Here is a 23,641-nt window from a genome sequence, read left to right as displayed (position 1 = left end):
TTAGGCACAACGACAATGCCCGCTCCCCAGCAACTATTACTATGCTCTATAATACCGTCCGCAAGCTGCTGATCAATGAAATCCTCCACAATCGGCTGCAAATACCTCGGTATTCTGTATGGTTTACGGTAAACAGGTGCTTCATTCCCTGTTGGTATCCTATGTTGAACTAATGGAGTCGCTGGTAACGGCCCTTGTGAAAAAAAATCCTTAATTTCCCACAATAATTCTTCCTCCTGTTCTCTTTCTCCTCCTTTCAAATGCTTAATTTTGTCACGCAATGCAGTTCTATCGGCAGTTAGTGGTTGATCGCTTCGCCTACCTCTCGAACACCAGTCTTCGTCATCTGGCACATACAAACTTGATACTAAAACTCCTTTCCCAAATTCGCGTCTACAGCGCTAAATTATCCACGTTCACGGGAACTACTTGCCCGTCGTTCCCCTCCTGTACGTGTACAGCACTATGTTTCACAAAACAACCCAATGGGTCGAAAAATTCATTATCTTCCAATGGTTCAATAACACATACTGTACCCACAGGTAGATTTGACTCCACACTTATCCAAAGCGACTTCCCGGTGCCACTAGACGCACAATCATGCGAATTAAGCCTTAATGCTAATATACGTGGTTCAGTTGGTTTGTTCGTTATGTTGAACGCCCCTCGCGACAGTTCTGCATTGACAACAGTTTCCCCTAGCTGAAATAACATTCCACCAAGTTCCACAGTTCGTTGTCCAAGGTCAATTTTGGCATGATGTTGATGCAAGAAATCTACTCCTAGGATCATGTCGTAGCCCTCGCATACCCATGGTACTACCTCAACGCGACCTTGGCGGGTTAATGCATGGTGCGGCATTATGGGAGGAAGGATAATTGCCCCCCATTTAACGATGGCAATCTAAATGGTGCACTGTATGCTGATTTCCTACGTAATGTTCTACCGATGTTACTACAAGATGTTTCACTGCATGACAGAATGTCGATGTACTTCCAACATAATGGATGTCTGGCACATACCTCGCGTGGGGTTGAAGTGGTATTGAATAGCGTATTTCATAACAGGTGGATTGGTTGTCGAAGCACCATACCATGGCCCGCACTTTCACTGGATCTGACGTCCCCGGATTTCTTTCTGTGGGGAAAGTTGAAGGATATTTGCTATCGTGATCCACCGACAACGCCTGACAACATGCGTCAGCGCATTGTCAATGCGTGTGCGAATATTGCGGAAGGCGAACTACTCGCTGTTGAGAGGAATGTCGTTACACTTATTGCCAAATGCATTGAGGTTGACGGACATCATTTTGAGGATTTATTGCATTAATGTGGTATTTACAGGTAATCACAGAGTAACAGCATGCGTTCTCAGAAATGATATGTTCACGAAGTACATGTATCACATTGGAACAACAGAAATAAAATGTTCAAACGTACCTACGTTCTGTATTTTAATTTAAAAAACCTGCTTGTTACCAACTGTTTGTCTAAAATTGGGAGCATATGTTTGTGACTATTACAGCACCATCTATAACAAAGCGAAAAAGTGATCCAACTAAAACATTCATATTTCTTTACGTACTACTCGAATATGTAATAAAAATGGCGGTTCCTATTTTTTAAAAAAAAGCGCAGTCGATATCCGTTTGACCTATGGCAGCGCCAACTAGCGGGCCAACCATAGCGCCATCTGGTTTCCCCCTTCAAGCTAGACAAGTTTCGATCTTTGTAGTGTTTTCGTTTGACGCTTATTTCGTGAGATATTTGGCCCGGTCACGATCAATGGACCACCCTCTATAGGGTGATTTTTTCCACAATGTACAAACACTAGGGATTGATCTATGAGAAGATACGGAACAAAAAAAGTATAATGGACTTATGTCCGGAAACGCTTGGTTTCCATGCTATAAACCATTTATTCAATTATACTTTGTTACAGAGACTGCGATCTCATGCGCGCTGTACCATGCACCCACAGTTACAGTACGCATGATTTCCTCCTACAGGGTCTTGATACGTCATGCCTTAGCACTCTCTCCTGCCATAGTAATTAGTAATTTTGTGTCCGATTCACTTCTATTGCTGACCTACCTTATAGTGGATATGATACAACGTTGTACACAATGGTTCCGTATTCTATTTGAGAGCTTGCCGACATGATGTTTACTTACGGAAAGGCAAATGGCAACAGGCGGCGGGTAGCAATGTTGTATCACGAGACCTACCCCCGCCGACAGCCACCACAGAATTCAATGTTTGCAACAGTGTTTCGCCGTTTATCTGAGACAGGATCGTTTCAGGAAGCAGGAAAACATGAAGGACGTACCCGAAATGTTCGGACACCAGACTTGGAGGAAAATGCGATTAACACTGTGGAAGGCGACCGCCGTATCAATACCAGGCAGTTGGCCCGCCAGTACAGAGTAAGCCAGACGACCGTGTGGAACATTCTACATGATAGTTGTTGCTACCCTTATCACTTACAGCGTGTGCAGGACTTACTACCGACAGATGTCCCACATCGGTTTCTTCATCAGGTAACCATGATTCCGGGATTTGTGTCATCCATCATATTCACAGATGAGGCTACCTTTACGCGGAGTGGTGTCTTCAACTTTCATAACAGTCATCTGTGGGATAATATGCAGATCCCGGGTTCGATTCCTGGCGGGGTCAGGGATTTTCTCTGCCTCGTGATGACTGGGTGTTGTGTGATGTCCTTAGGTCAGTTAGGTTTAAGTAGTTCTAAGTTCTAGGGGACTGATGACCATAGATGTTTAGTCCCATAGTGCTCAGAGCCATTTGAACTTTTTGATAATATGGTGTGGTGACAGTGAATCATCAGCATCGGTGCAGCTGGAATGTGTGGGCCGGGATAATTTGTGATCGTATTTTGGGACAAGTCTTCTTTCCACATCGCCTAACAGGTCGACACTATCTGAATTTCTTGTGAAGACTTTGCCTCTCTTGCTGGAAGACGTGCCATTGGTGGTTCAAAGGTTTAAGTGGTTGCTACATGATGGTGCTCCAGCCCACTTCGCCCTTAACATCCGGATACGTCTCAATCTGTGTTCCCTAGTTGCGGGATCGGGCGAGAGGGTCCAGTTGCATGGCCTACTCTTTCACCGGATCTCAACGCGTGCGATTTCTGGTTATGGAGGCATCTCAAAAGTATTGTGTATGTAGAGACAATTCCAGATATGGAGACAGTGGACAGCGTATTCATGCTGCCTTTGACACTGTTTGGCTGCAGCCTGGCCGATATGAGCATGTGAGACAGAACATGCTACAGTGTGTTCCGCATGCTTTGAGGCACATGGAAACCATTTGCAATACATATTGTAACTGTGGCCGCATGGTACAGCGCGTATTAGACACCAGTCTCTGTAACGATGTACGACTGAATAAATGGTCTCTAGGATGGAAACCACGCATTTCCGAACATAAGACCATTAGACTTTTTGTTCTGTATCCTCCCATCCACCAGTCCCTAGAGTTTGTACACGGTGGAAAAAAATCACCCTTTTTACATGTGTTAAAATTATTAAAATATGAAACTGAATGAAAAGTCCAATAGTTCGCAGTTGATGTTTTTACTGAAGTCGACTAGAGACTCACTCAACCGATTTTGCAACTTTTAAGTTGCATTTTCTGGTATATATGTGTACAGAAAATTTTATAAACAATTACTCTGATAATGGGGAAATGAAGTTATCCGATATATCATAAATTCTGAGTGAATAAACTCAAAAAAGGAGGAAAATAATATACTTCTAGTCATGAAACTAGGTATGGATCACGTATGCCCCACAAAAAATGGACTAGATGTATTTAATAAATGAGATTTGTAATTTCATGCCTAAAGATGGTTGTTCACAATGCCATGTCATATGGTGTGGGGAGCTATTACAGAATTACCTGGTTAGGCAAAGTTCTCAGTTTCAATTGGTAAAACTATCATCAATGATGAATGTCCAGTCTATAAAAACGACGGGATGGAATTAGGAAGCTGAAAATGAACCTTGACTAAAAACCAGTAATACAACTAAACTCGGGACGATCCACATGGAACATGGAACAAGTGCCAAAACGGGGGCTAACCTGTGTTAAAATCACGAACTGTCGCCACTTTACCGATTAAAACACTGTGTTCCTGTGGGGCTACGTGAAGCAACGGACAATGTCCATCGTAAATGTTATCCAGGAAAATATTGGGACCTGGAGTAACTGAAGAATAAGAAAGTTAATGACGAAAACTAAAAAAATTAATGTATAGCAATACTCCGCAGAAATTGTTTTTAACATCTTCTGGGAGCCACCAGTGATCGAAAGTAAGAAGACTATGCTGAAGATCAAACTTACTGGAAGCCGACACGCTTATGTGTGTTCGTCACCAACATAATGGTTATCGTAGCAGCTGACAACACAAGCAGTGAGATGATCACATTGTGTTGCCGGAGTGTGCGCGGTTGCTGCCGTATGAGTACTGAGATTATTAAGTAAATAGAACTAACGCGGACAACACAGAAGATAAGAGAAGCGCGTTGCTCGTGCTGTGTTGAGGAACTGCGGTCGCCACACGAACTGTTAGACTCGACTCTCCATATAACATAAGAATAGGAAGTGGGTGATACAAATATAATGAGACTGCTAAGGTGAAAAACATTTTTTAAAGATTGCTATTCACTTTTGTTACATTAAAACACCGTACACATTGAATGGATCAGATGACATACTTGCGGACCGACAGTAAGAGTAAACTTGGATATTAACGTAAACTGTAATAAGCTAACCAACTACTTAGATACAGAGACCCCTTACTTGAAATTTTCAAACAGTCAATATTGATCAATGAAGCCCGGTGTCTTAATTCCGTTTGGTTGTTGGTTATTGGTCAGTATTACATGTATCTCCTCAAGCGCCTTTAAAACACCACCCTTGGCCTCTTTATGTAGTATCTCCAAGTGATTGTGGAGATCTGAAATAGAATGTTGATTGTCACTGAAGTGGGATGTTAGTTCGGATATCAAACTGCTTACATCGAGAAGTTCCTTAAGGCGATTTCTAAACTTCTACCAGCTTGCACAATGTGCTTTTGAGTGCAGTCATTACCGGAATTTTAATAAACCCCTCTCTTCTTATATGGGTTTGCTGAGTGACTGTTGCCTATGTCTGTATTTTCCACCTACATTCTGTGGGTGCCCTAGTTTTAAAATTATCTGTTTTTAAAATTACAATAACAGCACGTTTGGCACTAATTTCAGTAGTTTTCTAATTTATTAAATGTGTGAACCTTCTTGGAAGAGTATTCAATGATCGCTACTAAACAATAGACACAGGAGAGCCAAAGAAACTGGTAACCTGCCTAATATGTGTACGGCCCCGCGAGCACGCAGAAGTACCACAATACGACGTGGCATGGTCTCAGCTAATGTCTGAAGTAGTGCTGGAAGGAACTGGCACCATCAATCCTGCAGGGCTGTCCATAAATCAGTAAGAGTACGAGATGGTGGAGATCTCTTCTGAACAGCACGTTGAAGGCATCGCAAATACGCTCAATAATATTCATGTCTGGGGAGTTTGGTGGCCAGCGGAAGTGTTTAAACTCAGAAGTGTGTTCCTGGAGCCACTCTGTAGCAATTCTGGACGTGTGGGGTGTCTCATTATTCTGCTGGAATTACCTAAGTCCGTCCGAATACACAACGCACATGATTGGATGCTGGTAATCAGGCAGAATGCTTACGCACGTGTCACCTGTCAAGAGTCGTGTCTAGACGTATCAGGGGTCACAAATCACAGCAACTGCACCCCCCCCCAAAAAAAAAAACCATTACAGAGCCTCCAGCAGCTTGAACAGTCCCCTGGTGACATACAGGGTCCATGGATTCATGAGGGTGCCTTCATACTCGTGCACGTCCATCCACTCGATACAATTTGAAACGAGTCTCGTCCGACCAGGAAACATGTTTCCATTCATCAACAGTCCAGGCCCAGGAGAGGCGTAAAGCTGTGATGTGCAATCATCAAGGGTACACGAGTGGGCCTTCGGCTCCGAAAACCTATATCAATTATGTTTCGTTGATTGGTTAGCACGCTGACCCTTGTTGATAGCCCAGCATTGAAATCTACAACAATTTGCGGTAGAATTGCACTTCTGCCACGTTGAACCATTCTCTTCTGGTTCTGTTCTTGCAGGATCTTTTTTTCGGCCGCAACCATGCCGGAGATTTGATGTTTTACCGGGTTCCTGATGTTTACGGTACAGTCGCGAACTGGTCGTCATCGCGACCTCGGAGGTGATGTATCCCATCGTTCGTGCGCCGAATGTAACACCACGTTCAAAGTGTGGTGTCACCGCCAGACACCACACTTGCTAGGTGGTAGCTTTTAAATCGGCCGCGGTCTGCTAGTATACGTCGGACCCGCGTGTCGCCACTATCAGTGATTGCAGACCGAGCGCCGCCACACGGCAGGTCTAGAGAGACTTACTAGCACTCGCCCCAGTTGTACAGCCGACTTTGCTAGGAAAGGTTCACTGGGAATTACGCTCTCATTTGCCGAGACGATAGTTAGCATAGCCTTCAGCTAAGTCAATTGCTACGACCTAGCAAGGCGCCAATTATCCTTTGCTATGTATCTATTGAAGCATGTACAGTAACAAGACCAATGTTCACCAATTGTGGATTAAAGTTAAGTATTCCAGCAGCTACGTACTTTTCTTTATAGCATTCATTATGTATCCTGTTTCAGACCTCACGCCAGCCTGCGTGAGTTAAACGCGTGCCTTTCGGTTACCCGTCACTGTGGATTGGCTGTCTTGCCAGTCCACAACACAAAGTCACTTAAATCTTGATAACGGCCATTGTAGCGGCAGTAAGCGATCTAACAACTGCGCCAGACACTTGTTGTCTTATATAGGCGTTGTCGATCGCAGCGCCGTATTCTGCCTGTTTACATATCTCTGTTTTTGTATACCCATGCCTATATCAGTTTTTTTGGCGCTTCGGTACATCTCTTCAATTGAGTACGTTGTCGACTGTTATTAAGAAGATGTGTCCCCTCCTATCCTCAATTTCAGTTACACTTGGCCACCATCGCTGTGCTCAAGCGTTAAAAGACTGAAAGTGATTATCGTACTTAACAACGGTAAAAAACGGACCCGCAGAATTACAGACCAGTATCCTTAACGTCAATTTGGTGCAGGATACTTGAACATGTTCTCGCTTCGAATATACACTGGAGTCCAAAATTAAAGCAACAAATCGTTATTTCTCCGTCTTGTGTCGAATCCAGGATATAATCGTACAAACTGTTAACAGATGTCCGTACAATCGTGTTCTGCACGGAAGGTGACATTTCGGTCAACGGACAACCACGCCAACGTTGATGTCAGTGCACCTATCAAACGGGGTAGTGTGCGGTGGGCTGTCCCACATCCACGGTTGCTGTGTATACTGTCACAGACGGGACGGTATGGCACAAAGAACATGCCTACCAGACTCTCTGCGGTGGAGGGCCATAAGAAGAATGGAAGCAGAACAGTCGCATACTGATGTGGCCCGATGGCTTAATGTGTACCGTTCTGTTGTTTATCGAATGTGGCGACAGTTTACAGAGACCGAAACTGTATCCCGAAGACCAGGACAGGGCCGATCATGTGTGATATCAGAAAGAGAAGAGTGTTGTTGGGCTGTAAGGGCACGACGCTAACGCCTAGTACTGCATGGCAACTGGCATTTGACCTCGCAGCATCCACTGAACGTGTTGTATAGAGACAAACGGAGACAAAAGGCTTCGTCAGAGTGGCCTTTACTGTCGGAGACCTGCTGTAAGTGTACAGAAGGGAACGTCTTAGTCGTCAACATCCCACCTGGACGCCGAACAATGGGCCAATGTTCTTTTCACAGATGAGTCCCGACTTTCTCTGGAGAGTGATTCCCCAAGCATTCGCATCGGGAAGGAACGCGGAACACGATTACGGAACATAAGCATTGTGGAAAAAGACCGATATCGAGGAGGATCCCTAATGATGTTTGCAAGGGTTATGTGGACCTCTCGAACAACTCTTCATGAAACTGTACTGGGAAATCGGCAAGGTTTAACTGCTGTTATGTATCACGAAGAGATCTTGGGACCTCATGAGCGGTTGCTGCGAAATGGTGTGGACCCAGAGTTCGTATTGATGGATGAGAGTGCTCGACCTCATAGAGAACGTGTGGTTGATGTTTAATAGGAAACGGAAAATATGGCAAGCATGACGTGGTCTGCTCGCTCTCAGGATTTGAATCCCATAGAACGTGTCTGCAATGCAATAGGAAGACAGGCTGCATCACGTCAGCATCCACCAACTACTCTCCAATGTATGCAGGAAGAATAAGCTTTATTACCTCAACATGAGATTGATGAAATCATTCTCAGCATGCTCCGTCGCTGTCCGGCCCGTATTGCTGCCAGAGGTGGTCACAGCCAGTACTGAGCACATTAACTAGTTGTCGGAATATGTGTGCAAATCTGTTAAGTTGGAAAAAATGGAGAAAAGGTTTTTCTACCATTATGCACAAAGCAGTTGCTTATGTTCTGCCTTCTTTACATGGTTTCTACTTTACTAGGCGGCTCTTTATACTGTTTCATGGCAATATAAACGCAATCTAGCAAAATTTCCGTTTGTTGCTTTAAATTTGGACTCCGGTGTAATAAATTACATTGAGGCAAAAAGCTTCTGTCCACAAATCAGATCGGATATAAAAACATCGCTTGTCCGAAACTCAGCTTCCCCTTCCCTCACATGATATTCTCCAAATGATTAATGAAGGGCGACAGGCAGATTCCATATTCCTAGATTTCCGGAAAGCATTTGATACAGTGCCTCATTTAGAGTGCTAACCAAGGTACGATAAAACGAAATACGTTCCCAGATATGACAGTGTCTCGAAGTGAAGGAACCCAGTACGCTGTTCGTGACTGCAAGTGTTCATCAGAGACAAGAGTGTGGTCAAGTGTGCCCCAGAGAATTGTGAAATGACTGATCTTACTCTCTATACACATAAGTGATCTGACGGACAGGGTCAGCAGCAATCTGCAGCTGTTTGCTGGTGATGCTGTGGTGTACAGGAGGATGTCACCGTTAAGCGACTGTAGGAGGATACAGGATGACTTAGACAAAATGAATGGGAACTTGTTCTAAGTGTAGAAAAATGCAAGTTAATGCGGATGAGTAGGTAAAACAATCCCGTAACCATCGCATACTGGCTTATTGGTGTCGATTAAATGTCGAGGCGCAACGATGCAAAGCGATATGAAATGGAATGAGTGCGTAAGGACGGTAGTAGGCAAGGTGAATGGTCGATTTTGGTCAGTTGGAAAAATTTTGGAAAGTGTCGTTCATCTATAAAGGAGACCGCGTTTAGAACAGTACTGTGACCAATTTTTAAGTACTTCTCGAGTGTTTGGGAACCCCGGCATGTCAGACTGAAGCAAGACATCGCAGCATTTCAGAAGCGGGCTCCTAGATTCGTTATCCGTTGGTGTGAACAACATGCAGATATTATGGCAATACTTACGGAATTCAAATGAGATTCCCTGGAGGGAAGAAAGTCGTCCTTTTCGATGAAAAGTATTGAGTAAATTTAGAGAATCGGCATTTGAAGCCACCTGCAGAATGATTTACTGCCGCCAGCGTACATTCCGTTTAAGCACCGCCAAAGTAAGGTAAGAGAAATTAGGGATTATAGGATGGCATATAGTCAGTCTCTATTAGTGATTGGAACAGGAAAGGAAATGATTAATAGTGGCACAGATACCCTTTGCCATGCACCATATGCTGGATTTCGGAGTATGTATGTAGATGTTTTGGGCAACGGTCAAGACAGCGAGCTAGAATAGTCGGGTGGTTGGTACTTTAACCACGTTGGCCAGCAACATCGGAACCAAGTCATGTCCTGCTCACCTAGTTGCTGTATGTTCTTGAAACTCCGATTATTCTGTTGGTGACCAAGTGTAAATACCGATATGTCTCTACAGACGTAACGTGTTTGTCCAATAAAGTCATGTGTTTGCAGGTTGCCAGACAGTCTGACCCTGGAGGATGGAGCGCTGCTGGAACCGCTATCTGTGGCCGTACACGCTTGCCGGAGAGCTAATCTGTCCTGTGGCACCAGAGTCTTAATTGTAGGAGCAGGACCCATTGGCCTGGCTACCATTTGTGCAGCCAGAGCGTACGGAGCGGTCAGGATTGTTATCACAGGTACGATGGTGTCAACAGCTCTTGTTTCCAATAGCCGTCTGAACAGAGCTTGTGACAGTAGTCTTGTAGTAAGTGATCATAGAGACTAGGCGTACTGCCTCAGGCAAAGGCGGTGACCAGCGAAAAAACCTTCCTATTACACAGGTTGTTAGGGGTACAAGTGCATACATTTTTATTGATGACTGAGGACAGTGTACTGAATAGCATTACATCAGTATTTACTTCATTTGCAGACTAATAATTATAGCTATTGTCATTAGTATGTTTTTAGGTTGGTCAGTTCTACCAAGTATGTGTGACAAGATGTATTAATGATCACAATATCTGCACGTAATCCCCTAAATCTGTGCGTTTCGGACTTAGATTTCTCAGATGCTATGATTAACGGTTTCGACTTATTACTGAACCACCATCAGATGATATGCAAGAGGTGTAGATACAGAACTCACATTCTCTAGGTTCGTAAATTTTTAGAAGAACAGGAAAACGTATATCAGTCTAGATTTTTGCAGATCATGCTAGTATTATTATGAACTCCATTAGAGAGAAAGAATCAGAAGGAATGATTAAAGACTTTTTTTGAAAGAATTATGAAATTGTTCTCTGAAAATGGATTCTCCTTTAATTTTAAGGATACACACTATATTCAGTTCTGTACAACAAAGTGATAACAATAGTTGTCTGAGACACATGAACAGGAGACAGTCAACTGGATAGAATTCCCCAAATTTTTGGGTGTACATTTTCATGAAAACTTGAGCTGGAATGTATTTGTTACTGAGCTGCTCAAAACATTAAGTTCAGCTACTTTTGCTCTTCTTGTAATTACTAGTCTTTAAAACAAATGAGTCAAGATCCTAACATTTTTTGCGTATTTCCATTCAATAAACTGTTATTTAATTTTTTTTTTTGGGGGTAAGTCATCAGTTACACTACTGGCCATTAAAATTGCTACACCAAGAAGAAATGCAGATGATAAACGGGTATTCATTGGACAAATATATTATACTACAAGTGACATGTGATTACATTTTCACGCAATTTGGGTGCATAGATCTTGAGAAATCAGTACCCAGAACAACCACCTCTGGCCGTATTAACGACATTGATACGCCTGGGCATTGAGTCAAACAGAGCTTGGATGGCGTGTACAGGTACAGCTGCCCATGCAGCTTCAACACGATACCACAGTTCATCAAGAGTAGTGACTGGCGTAGTGTGACGAGCCAGTTGCTCGGCCGCCATTGACCAGACGTTTTCAGTTGGTGAGAGATCTGGAGAATGTGCTGGCCAGGGTAGCAGTCGAACATTTTCTGTATCAAGAAAGGCCCGTACAGGACGTGCAACATGCGGTCGTGCATTATCCTGCTGAAATGTAGGGTTTCGCAGAGATCGAATGAACGGTAGAGCCACGGGTCGTAACACATCTGAAATGTAACGTCCACTGTTCAAAGTGCCGTCAATGCGAACAAGAGGTGACCGAGACGTGTAACCAATGGCACCCCATACCATCACGCCGGGTGATACGCCAGTATGAACATGACGAATACAGGCTTCCAATGTGCGTTCACCGCGATGTCGCCAAACACGGATGCGACCATCATGATGCTGTAAACAAAACCGGGATTCACCCGAAAAAAAGACGTTTTGCCATTCGTGCACCCAGGTTCGGCGTTGTATGCATCATCGCAGGCGCTCCTGTCTGTGATGCGGCGTCAAGGGTAACCGCAGTCATGGTCTCCGAGCTGATAGTCCATGCTGCTGCAAACGTCGTCCAACTGTTCGTGCAGATAGTAGTTGTCTTGCAAACGTCCCCATCTGTTTATCCAGGGATCGAGACGTGGCTGTACTATCCGTTACAGCCATGCCGATAAAATGGATGTAATCTCGACTGCTAGTGATACGAGGCCGTTGGGATACGGCGTTCTGTATTACCCTCCTGAACCCACCGATTCCATATTCTGCCAACAGTCATTGGATCTCGACCAACGAGGCAGCAATATCGCGATACGATAAACCGCAATCGCGATAGGCTACAATCCGACCTTTATCAAAGTCGGAAACGTGATGGTACATGTTTCTCCTTACATGAGGCATCACAACAACGTTTCACCAGGCAACGCCGGTCAACTGCTGTTTGTGTATGAGAAATCGGTTGCAAACTTTCCTCATGTCAGCACGTTGTAGGTGTCGCCCCCGGCGCCAACCTTGTGTGAATGCTCTGAAAAGCTAATCATTTGCATATCACAGCATCTTCTTCCTGTCAGTTAAATTTCGCGTCTGTAGCACGTCATCTTCGTGGTGTAGCAATTTTTAGGGCCACTAGTGTATTTTTAAACACACAATCGTGGGGATAATAATAAAAAGAGCCATGATTCCACGAGAATAGATACAGTCGATTTCTGTTAGTTTTATGAGCGAAATCGATGTAGTTTGAGAGCATTCCACATGTTCGGATTACAAATTGTCATACATGAGGGCACTACATTCACTACAGATGTATGAAATACCAATACAATTAATCGTCTATACGGTCGTATAGTATGTTCGAAAGCACTCCTCGTCGTTATTTTGTAACATACATAGTAGGTAACAACTACAACCTGTCTGCATCCAAACTTTAACTAGTCATACAGCTCCTTGTAATAAACCTCCTATAAGATTTTACTGCGTATTTATCTTCTGATATATCGAAAAACAAATACTGTCTATGGGTTGACATCGAGCATACTACATATACATGTATTGCTCCATTGGAGCAGGTGGCCAGAGACTGAATTTGCTTGCACAGATCCGTGAAAAGTTCTGTTGCCTCTACTGGAGGAAGACCATAACCCACAGACTGTCAATCACAAGAGAAGGTTCCCGTGTTGTTCTTTCTTCAGCTGTAACACGTCCAGACATTGTTTGACTACAGCTTTGAACATCGCCATACACTTTGTTTTTCTACGATAACCTAGAGGTCTGTGTCAGGTGCTAAACTGACATTAAAACATTTCGATCCATTGGTTTCACAGAAAGGTGAACATTGCATGGTGTTAACTATGCTGCTTCCACAACGCACAGGATGGTAGAAACAAAAACACAGAGGTGATGTTACTCATTGTCAAAAACGTGGAAGACATTGCAACACATGGAAAATGGAAGGGTTTGTGGCATTGTAGAGCATTTTCAAACAGCTATCCGAAGGTTATGACCTATACAGTTAATCTCATCTTCTACACTGATGGGGGTAGCAGATGTCTCAATGTTCTGTTTCGAAGAGCATTGCTTCCACATTTTGCAGTCATGTACATGATTACTGTTCCAGTGTTGACCATCAACATTCTGACACTAACTCAGGTCTACCCTGAGTCCTGCTATCCATCTGCAACACAGAAATAGACACAGACATTCAGAAAATAGAGCAAATGTAATGCATCTATAGAATATTTGGTTGTGTGTGTGACTGGGTGCATTCGAGTACAGTGCTATACCATACCACCCGACTAATATGCTGTCCTATCTCATACATGACAATAATACTTAAGAAGGACTGTCTCCCTCCTTCCAACAGACATCTAGCACACGAAATAGCGGAACTGGAATGATCATGTGCCATCATCACAGACCTTTAAGAGTATAAAAGAAGATGTGATAGGAGCAGCAGCATGTTTAGTTTGTTGTTATTACTGGACAATCTAGAGAATATTGTTACAAAGTATCGGTAACATAACATGCATCAAAGAAGGTATGCTCTTTAGCAGGATGAATTTAAATGTGCTTACATCCCCTATAGAATCGTTTTGCTAAGAGTTTTTCCCTATTTGCAGGGCTGTAGCACTGTCGAAAATAGCATACAAGGGGTTAAATTTCGCAATTGGTAATATGCATGTATAGTCTATATACATGTGTGTAGTGCTGTCAGCGGTGGATTTTTGCGGTTCAAATGCATAACTTGTTAACTGTTTGTAAATTATACTCCTGGGGAAGCGCACTTTGTAGGTACAGAGAAGGGAAACTCTCATGTTCCAGGATGCTAAGTGCAGTTGACACACTTTTAGCTAGTGAATAAATTATTACTAGGATAAAAAAGTGCCTGAGATGTACATTTTGTAGACATCCTGACAGGGTTGTGGGAACGTATCGGAGTTGGAAGGTATGAGTATAAACAAAAGTAGTGAAACTTATCTGGTAAGCAATAAGAGCATATACTTGTGGGAAAAAATATCAGAGGAGCAGCAGAAATCAATTCTGTACACATGTCAGCTCCCTGTTCCAGATCCGTACATGGTAGAGTGGAGATCAAGGGACCATGTAGAACTGTGCCGGACTTTGAGTTTCCATCAAGGGCATCGCTACATGAGTCTGCAGACAAGCTCTCTGATGCGTCTTAGCAGTACACGGATTTGTTACCAGCCTACGAGTTATCATCTGCACCATTCCCTGAGTCTCATCTAGGTACGAGGCGATTGTTACTATGCTTTTCACTATATATCCAAATTCATGCACGTAGAGGAGAATTTTTCAGTAGACTGATATATAGGACATGAAAATATCCCTGTATGAAATCGAACAACACATGGATATGCCAGCAATATGACCATACACATACGGAAAACTATCGAAAAAAATGAAAAAATCCCATAAATCAGTAAAAATCGCGAAAACCCTGGTATAATTACAACAAATAATGGGAAAAACGTAAAATCGAGGGAAATTCCACGAAATATATAAAATCGCCAAAGACATGCAAAATTACGTAAGTTGACTGAGAATCAGTAAAATTAGAGGAAAAGTACCATGAAATGTGGGGAATTGTGGTGGTTTTGGGTTCCCACCACTCAATACCGAGAAAAGCTTAAAAATTATGCTCTGCCTGCATTCAGTTTTAACCCTCCCCCTTCCCCCTGTAAACTACATTGGTTTTTGTAAGACATACTTCAACAAAGGCGATGTAAGTATTACACAGGGGCATTATATTACAGCAGGGGAAACATATGTATTCCAATCCAGAACTGTGTTCTTACACATGCTGTCGAATATAGATATAACCGAATTACGGTTGGTTCTAACAAACAATGTTATTCCTTAAGTATTAAGGAGAAGAATCAATGAGTTTATCAGACTTAAGCCATTCCATAGAGTGTTTTGTAGGATAGTGGATTGATGCCACCATATCGACCGCCCCTTTCTCCGAGTGCAGTCTTTTGGGACAACGATTTTCCCCAGCCCCCAGTACATGTGTTGCATTATGACCCATTGATAAGGAATGCTGGTTTTTTCCCCGACAATTTCGATGTTTAGTTAGGACAGTGAAGCATTTTCCATCAGTTGTGGTAGAGTGTTTTGGCTTTCCTGAATTTCGTTTACCTGAGCTGCAAGGTGATTGTGAAGCAATGCAGGGGGAGGTCTCTGTAGTGAAATCTTGACGTCAAATAGCGATAGATATAGTCCTCAGCTCTATGCTTGCAGGTAATACTCTTATTAAACTCCTCTCTGTCCAACACCAGCATCTCAGTCAGCTGAACACAGTTCCTGACAAGAAATAAATATAGTACTTCGACTCCCGCCTTTATCCTGGGAGCTTGTAGATGAAGGGTAGAGTTTGAGTATACCTACCACTAGTTTTGAGGAGTGTTGTGAAATTTTTTCTCGGCAGGATAACACCCTTTGTATGGCAGCATCAATTTTTGAGCTGTATTGCGATTTTATGTGCCCGTAGGAAAACCGCTTGAGTTTAACACTGGGTGTCACGACACTGACCTCCATCGTGTAGACGTCAAAAGAAGGGGCGCAATGTGGGCAGATTTGTGGTGAAATTTGGTGCAAACGTGACCTCACCTTACACTTCACATGAACTTCTGAGACCTGACATTTCTCTCGCGTGAGTCGACATCTTGGCCGAGGGTGACATCGCAGGGTGCCACGTTGTTGTACAATTATAGAACAAGGTTGTAGGTTAGATTTAACCAAATTTCAAACTTCTGCGTCGCAGTGGGGGATAATGACAGGGTATATACATACTGCACGAAAGAAGTAAGGATTAGCGATGACCATAGCTACAACATTAGGAGCAAATTTGATCTTTATTACTCTAAAGCTTCTAGAGGCCCATAAAAACAGTTCCGTATGCGCCAGCAAAATGTTTTGATCATTCGAGTGACCAGCAGTAAATGAAGCTTTCAATGTAATCTAAAATGTTTCTTTCTAGAAAAGTCGTTGTTTTCCATGGACGAATTGTTATTTAAAAATGGTATCCTGCAGAAAACGTCCCTAATTTTAAGTGTAGTTCCATGAGCAGGAAAAAAAAACATAAAATTTAATGTTAAATTTAGACAATTGTGTCATTTAAGACTCTGCGAACGGCCAGCATGTAACCACCACCGAAACTAATCATATAAACACGTCCTATAACCTGTCTCGTTGCACGTCATTCGATAGAAAAATAGTTAAAAGGATCTTTGGAACATATAACTAACTCACTAGCTTATTGTGTAGTTACTTGTGTTTAGAAATAATTAAGCAGTTTTTCAAACCTGTAACTTTAACAGAGGTACAAGTAAAAATTTTTAGTGTGGTCATTAGCATTTTCTCGCATAAATATGCAGACAGTGAGCTTTGATGCAAACATTAAAAGATGATACGATTTTTAAAACAAAGACGAATTTAAAATTTTGAATTGTCTGTTCAAGTATTGTGATTCTTAGAACACTTTACATTACCTTTTGGACTTAAAACATTATTTTATATAACAGTTTCATGTTACATGCATAATTTAAATACTGAATGTAGTAGACTCAATTATTAAATTACATAATTTGTGGTTTTTCTTGAAGTACCATTGTTTGACTTTGAGCTGTTGTAGAATTCTAAAATTGTACATCATCCACAGTTGTGAGGTTCAGGAGGAATGCAGCGCTATCCAGTACTTCATAATAAGAGTCAGTACAACGAAACCAATTTAAAAATTGCATGCTGTTGTTGTTTTTGAGTTTATGCTCTTCACTTTTTCTGTCTTTTCCAAGCACTTAGTTTGGAATATATCCACTTTGTCCTTAATTTTTTGTGAATAGGATCGAAACATAGGCGCATTTAATACTCACGGAAAAGGTGTTTAAACACTGTGGAATCCGCCCGTCTCTACGAGGAGGAATGAAATATTTCGCTCTTGCTGTCTGTGCATCGGGCTTTCCACTTTTCTACGCCGTTTTTTTGTTGGTCATGTCTTCATATTTTTCAAAATTAAATGCTCATAATCCATTTTATATTTCACTGCGTAAAATTCGACTGAAATCTATGGATATCTTGAGGCGATAACGAATGTCATAATGCACTTTGGCCATTACCACATACCGGTAAGTTGAGCCGTCGCTTAGTAGAGTACCTATGAAGAAAGAGAAGAATAGAGACGTAATTGCTGGTAAGAATACACTGGCGTCGTTGAATTTATTGTTATTCAGATGGAAGTGATAAGAAACGACATTATCAGGTAATAACACAAGTTCTCTGCGTTAACACGTAACAATAATAGAAAACAACACTAACCACAGAATCTTTGCTTATGCAGCACAAAGTATCTACAGCTGGACGACTTGTCTGGCGTAGAGGTAATAGATGTTGTACATTATGCAAACCTTCCTCGTGGAGCAATTGTTTATTAATAAAATACCTCCTGTAGTTCCTCAAACTAGCCTTCACATATGGACGGAAAAATGCGTCAAGGGAAGCTAATTTATTAATAGGCCTCTACGTACAGATAACAGGGGAAAATGTTCCTATCGAAGCATAAAAAATGTGAATATGTACCTGTTTATTTAAAAGACGCTAAGTGAAAGAAGCGGCGTTCCAGTTGCCTCATTCTGCCTTCCGCAGTACCTTTAAATATTTTTTTTCAAATTTCGACATGCGAACATATTCGCCCTCTTTTTTAACATTCAACTCACCTTTCATTCCCATAAGTTGCCGTAATTGTTCCTCGCTCATACCAATTAATCCACCGCTATTAGTCGCTCATACCCATCCACTCCCACTTGTCCACTCTCTCACTGTCATTAACTCCCTGTTTCTCTCTAACTATCAGTGCCTCCTGTCTCACTGCCACAGTCCCTTCGTTCTGTCCTACTGCTACTGTCCCCTCTCACTGCCACTGTCACCCTCGTGCTTCCTCTTACCGCTAATATCTCATTCGTTCTTCCTACTGCTGCTCTCTTTTCTCACTATCACTTTATCTCTCTTCCTCGCTGTCGTTGTCGTGTACTCTGTTTCTCATTACCACTGACACTCACCCACATCCACTTTCTCTTTCTCTTTATTCCTCCCTCCTCGCTCCCCTCCCCTCTCCCCCACCCCCTCCCCGAGGCACTGTCACTTTCACTCTCTTCCTAGCACTGTTGTAACACTGTCAACTATGTGCCACTGCCACTGTCTCTCTCTGTTTCTCTCACTCTGCCATTGTCTCCTTTGCTCTTTCTATAAGACAGCCATAGTCCACTATCTTCCAGTACTTACCACTTTACCGTCTCATTACCACGGCCAGTGTCTTCTTCTCTCTCAGAATAAAAAAGCGCGAAGATGATTACGTGCCAAATTTTTGGGAAAATTTTTAAAGGCGCTGAGGAAGGTAGAATGGGACAGCTGTTATCCCACTTCCAGGCAGTGTCTTTTAAATAAACAGGAACATACTCGCATTTTTTGTGCTCCTCTGGTTCCCTTCTTTTCCCCGCTGCAGCAGGGCATGTAACTTATATGGAAATTGTTGTGACTTGACGGGACAGCCAAGCCACTAGGAGGAAGCCGAAAGGCACGCGTTTAAGCTCACGCAGGCTGGCGTGAGGTCTGGAACAGTTAAGGGAATTTATAGTAGCAAAGAACGTAAGTAACTACTGGAATACTTAACTTTAATTCATAATTGGTGAACATCGGTCTGACGGTACATGCATCACAAGAAAAATAGCAAATGATAATGGCGCCTTGCTAGGTCGTAGCAAATGACGTAGCTGAAGGCTATGTTAACTATCGTCTCGGCAAATGAGAGCGTAATTAGTCAGTGAACCATCGCTAGCAAAGTCGGCTGTACAACTGGGGCGAGTGCTAGGACGTCTCTCTAGACCTGCCGTGTGGCGGCGCTCGGTCTGCAATCACTGACAGTGGCGACACGCGGGTCCGACGTATACTAACGGACCGCGGCCGGTTTAAAGGCTATCACCTAGCAAGTGTAGTGTCTGGCGGTGACACCACAGAAATAAATGTATTGGTGAGTAAAATTTAGATATGTCACTTATCGGCAACTGAAACACCGAAAAACAAATTTTACACCTCAGCCATGTGATTTACGATTACTGCATGGTTTCCCAGATGATACCGGAGACACTTCACAGCATATTTCTCTGTGTTGCGATCACTTTTTCGCCACACGCCGGATTTTAAGTGCGGGTTTTACATGTACACGAAGGGTAACTTTGAACTTCTGAATCTCGGAAAAGGATAAAGAAAATTTTCAAGGTTGTTCGAGTTCGGGATCTTAGGAATACTGAATATATTGTAGAAATTTCAGCCGTTTGCTGAGCATAGCCGTCTTAGAATACTAAGCTGGGTTTTGGTCCGTTGGTGACGGCGAAAATACAGAAACAAGACATGGCTGCTTGGTTCAGTGACCGTTTCTAAACTAAAGTTGAAACAAATGAGCCCTCGGTCACTATTGTTTTTAGTCTTATTGACCAGGTTTCAACACTCCTAAGAGTGGCTTCATCAGAATTAAAACAATTAAAATGGCCTATAACGTAGCTACAAATTTATAGGAAAAGATATTTATATAAAAAGTGTAAGTACTGACTAACATAAAAGACAGAAGCAGTACTGTTTTAATTCTGATGAAGGCACTCTTAGAAGTGTTGAAACCAGTCAGTAAGACTAAAAATAGTAGTGACCGAGGGCTCATTTGTTTCAATTTTACAGTAAAGAGACCCTTTTTTATGTTTTCCGAGGAACCGCCCATGAACTAATGGTGCCTCCTCAAGTCCCATCAAGTCCACCGGAGACCACATCAAATGCAAAAAGGACTAACCGATTTTCTCCATTTGCCTAAGCAGGAGGAAGTGTGTAATATTCAAAGATAGTGACACCAAAAAGATTTTTCTTTTGGACATATAAATGGTCTGTACTCCAAGGGATATCCAAAACACTTGACCCTACCTTTTTGTCGGCAACACAACCCGAGTCATGAGCACCAGAAAATCCCGTTTTATGCCCGGCATTTTGGAACTTACTAAGTACACGTGGTATCGTATACATACTCATACTAAATATCATAAGAAAACTGGATTATCAGATTATTAAAAGGCTTTTATAACTGCAGGATTTCACATGAATATTATCAATCACCTTATGGTAGCCTTTCATTGGTAGAAACGGATGATGTGTATTTTGTTAGACAAATTACAATGGAGGATGTAAGTTATCCGACAACTGGGGAACTTCAGACATCTAAGAAAGCAATAGTGTATAACTGTGTCTTTGGAACATGCTGTTACCGTATACAGACGCAAATTAGCACAATTAACAGCATGATGTCCTTTTCACTATTCAAAACTTATGTGCATTCTCAAGAGTGTAAGTTTTGCATGTAAAACAAAGGGAAACAAAAGTACAGCGTCAGACACTATGTCAGTCAGTAGAAAGTATGGTAGATATAAAATTAACGAGCTCCTTGAACAGACGAAGGCCCAGAGTATGTCGAACAGCCACTGTGTGATCTTCTGTCACACGGCGTAATGAGGATACAGTATGTGGTGACATGTGGTCAGCACACCAGTCTCTCAGCTGTTGTAACGTTTGCAACTTGGACGTTCGTCGGTTGGAGTCACGAATGCTGAGTGCAACCCGCACCAGTCGTCAGCGTGCAACAACCACTCACGAACGGCAGGTAGCAACACTAGCGGAGAAGGGTATATAAGACATGTCGGAGGGACACGGAAAACACTGCAGCAATTGCAATGTGGAAACAGAGCGATTAGTTTGCAAAAGGTTCGCGTGCTGCCCTCTTTAAAGTATACCGCACCTGACAGAGTGGCACTACCCAAACTGGCATCGAGGCAACCGTGTTGCATCGTGAACCATAAATGATAGTGTGAACGACGGCTGCGGAGAGGTTTACAGGCGAATAGACGTTCAATTGTTGTGTAGTTTTCTGGCCAGATGAACCAAGGGGCTACCAACAGTGTCTCATCAATGACCGTTCAGCGAACGTTGCTGCGTGTGGACCTCCGCAGCAGGCACCTGGTTAGCACATCAATGCTGACTGCTGTTCATCGTCGACGAAGGCAGGGTTTTACACGCCAGTACCGCAGTTGGACGGCCACTGAGTGACGACAGCTGGCTTCTTTAGATGAATCAAGTTCTATGCTCCATCATACAAATGGCCGTTGGCTTATATGACCCTCCAACATTAGTCGGAAGGATCCAGGCCGGAGGGAGGAGCATTATGGTCTTGGGGACGTTTTCGTGATATTCCGTGTGTGATCTTGTTATTCTCGAAGGCACAATGGATCAATACAAGTATGCATCTGTTCTCGGGCACCACGTCCACCTCTATCGGTAGTTTGTTTGTTCATCTAAACGGTGGCACCTACGAGCAGCACAGTGGAATGTGTCACACAGCTCACAACGTAATTGCGTAGTTCGAAGAGCATCAGTATGAGTTTATCGTACTCCCCTGGCCACTGAACTCCCCGGATTTAAATCCAGTCGCAAATCTGTGGGACCACCTCGATCGGGCTGTACACGCCACGGAACCTAGCCCAGAAACCTAGCACAGCTGGCCGCTGCTCTGGAGTCAGGATGGCTCCACATACCTCTCAGTACCTTCCACAACTTCACTGACTCTTCCTGCACGTCTCGTAGCGATTTGTGCCACAAAAGGTTCTTATTCAGGCTTTTGAACGGTGGTCACATTAATGTGATTGAACAGTGCTTTTCTGGCGTGTTGAGGCCTGTGTTTGGATCAGTTTTAGTGGTCTCTGGGACTTAATCTTTCAACAAGATGATGCGAGGCCGCATGTTGTCCGTGTTGTCCTGACCTGCCCTCTTCAGTACATTCTCCGCATCTCCCAGCTATTGCAAACATTTGCTCATGAGTTGCTGAAACTCTGACACGCCACAGCCCCCCCCCCCCCCCCAGCCATTACGCTTGATTAACTTTTTGTAAAGAGTTGAAGCAGCATGGAATGTCGTACCCGCATATTTCTCCCAGCTCACTGTTCTGTCATGTTAGAACCGTTGTTGTTACAGGGTGAGGCAGCTAAGTCATAATACCCCTTGTATCTCCCCAACATTAATAGATACAAAGATGCCGTTTGGACAGTGAATTGCAGGGACAGGGGCTACTTGAATAGATCGCATTTCATGTTTGTGCTATTTTTTTATTACAGAGATATGAGGCCATCTTTGTTTTTTTTTTTAATGGAACCTTATGTTAAATTTTAGCGTAAAATAATTGGATGGTTTCAAATATGTATCACAATATCTAGGCGAATAGTTTTTGAGACCCAGATAAGTTCTCGTATGGTGTTTGTCCTTAATGTACAATGTCTTGACAGATTTTGCCCGTAATAACTAAGGGCACATCGGCGGATGAGGTAAATGCGTGTTCAAAGAAGTCAGCCTTATGACAACATTTTAAAAAATTTAATGTAAAAACAAATCTGTTCATGCAACTGTTCAGTGACGCAGAAGCTACACAATACGCGGGATGTCCTCCTCAAAATCGGCGAAGATCGTATTCATACAGATGCCAAGGCTTGATTACATTTCATCGTGAATTCTGTAGTATTGTACACAGTACATAAGACTTAGTGAGCAAAGTTTATCGTGAACTCCAAGAAGATATGAGAAATAACGGATAGGTGAGTGGGAGGGAAATTATGGAGCCGACTAATGAATTTGTGAGACAGATAACTCAAACAATTAGGTCGCAAGTAGGAGGAGATATTGTAGAGTATCTCTCTGTTGATAATATCACAGACACTGAGCAAGTCATATCTTACTCTATGAAGTTTCTTAACTTTTTGAAATTGTCAGCAGTGTCTTCTTATAAAGCGAGTTTAAAGTTTAGTGTTCCAGTCCCCTTAGTGATAAATCTTGGTGCGACCGTAATGTGTTCAACCCGGGTGTAAGCCGGTTCGAATCCTGGTAGTGAAAAAGAAAAAAAAAACAGACTTTGCGTCAACGTCCTGGTTTAAATACGAAAACTCTCCGCAGTGTCTCATGAAGTGAGGGCATATGACATTGTTAGTTATCTGTCCGTCGGATGAGGACGTTTAGCTTGGCGGCACCCATGATGCTATTTACGAGGAGTAAGTTACGTGCTGGCTCCGGATTTCACCGTCTCCCTTCTCTCATTATCATCATAATCATCATC

General features: G+C 42.8%; 1 protein-coding gene across 1 annotated transcript in view; it reads left to right on the top strand.

Annotated features, from left to right (window-relative positions):
- The window catches only part of LOC126417008 (sorbitol dehydrogenase-like), a gene marked incomplete at its 5' end in the record, with an annotated part of 140,326 nt that overhangs the window by 16,909 nt on the left and 99,776 nt on the right, over window positions 1-23,641 (top strand). Inside the window, one exon of the mRNA XM_050084896.1 lies at window positions 10,061-10,245. Within this exon, the coding sequence (XP_049940853.1) occupies window positions 10,061-10,245 (185 nt within the window). The remainder of the gene's footprint in view (window positions 1-10,060; window positions 10,246-23,641) is intronic.

Source organism: Schistocerca serialis, chromosome 8 (assembly GCF_023864345.2).
Source record: "Schistocerca serialis cubense isolate TAMUIC-IGC-003099 chromosome 8, iqSchSeri2.2, whole genome shotgun sequence".
In the NCBI taxonomy this organism is placed as follows: Eukaryota; Metazoa; Arthropoda; class Insecta; order Orthoptera; family Acrididae; genus Schistocerca; species Schistocerca serialis.
The sequence above is the reverse complement of the archived record's forward strand: the minus strand, read 5'-3'. Positions and strand labels throughout refer to the sequence as shown.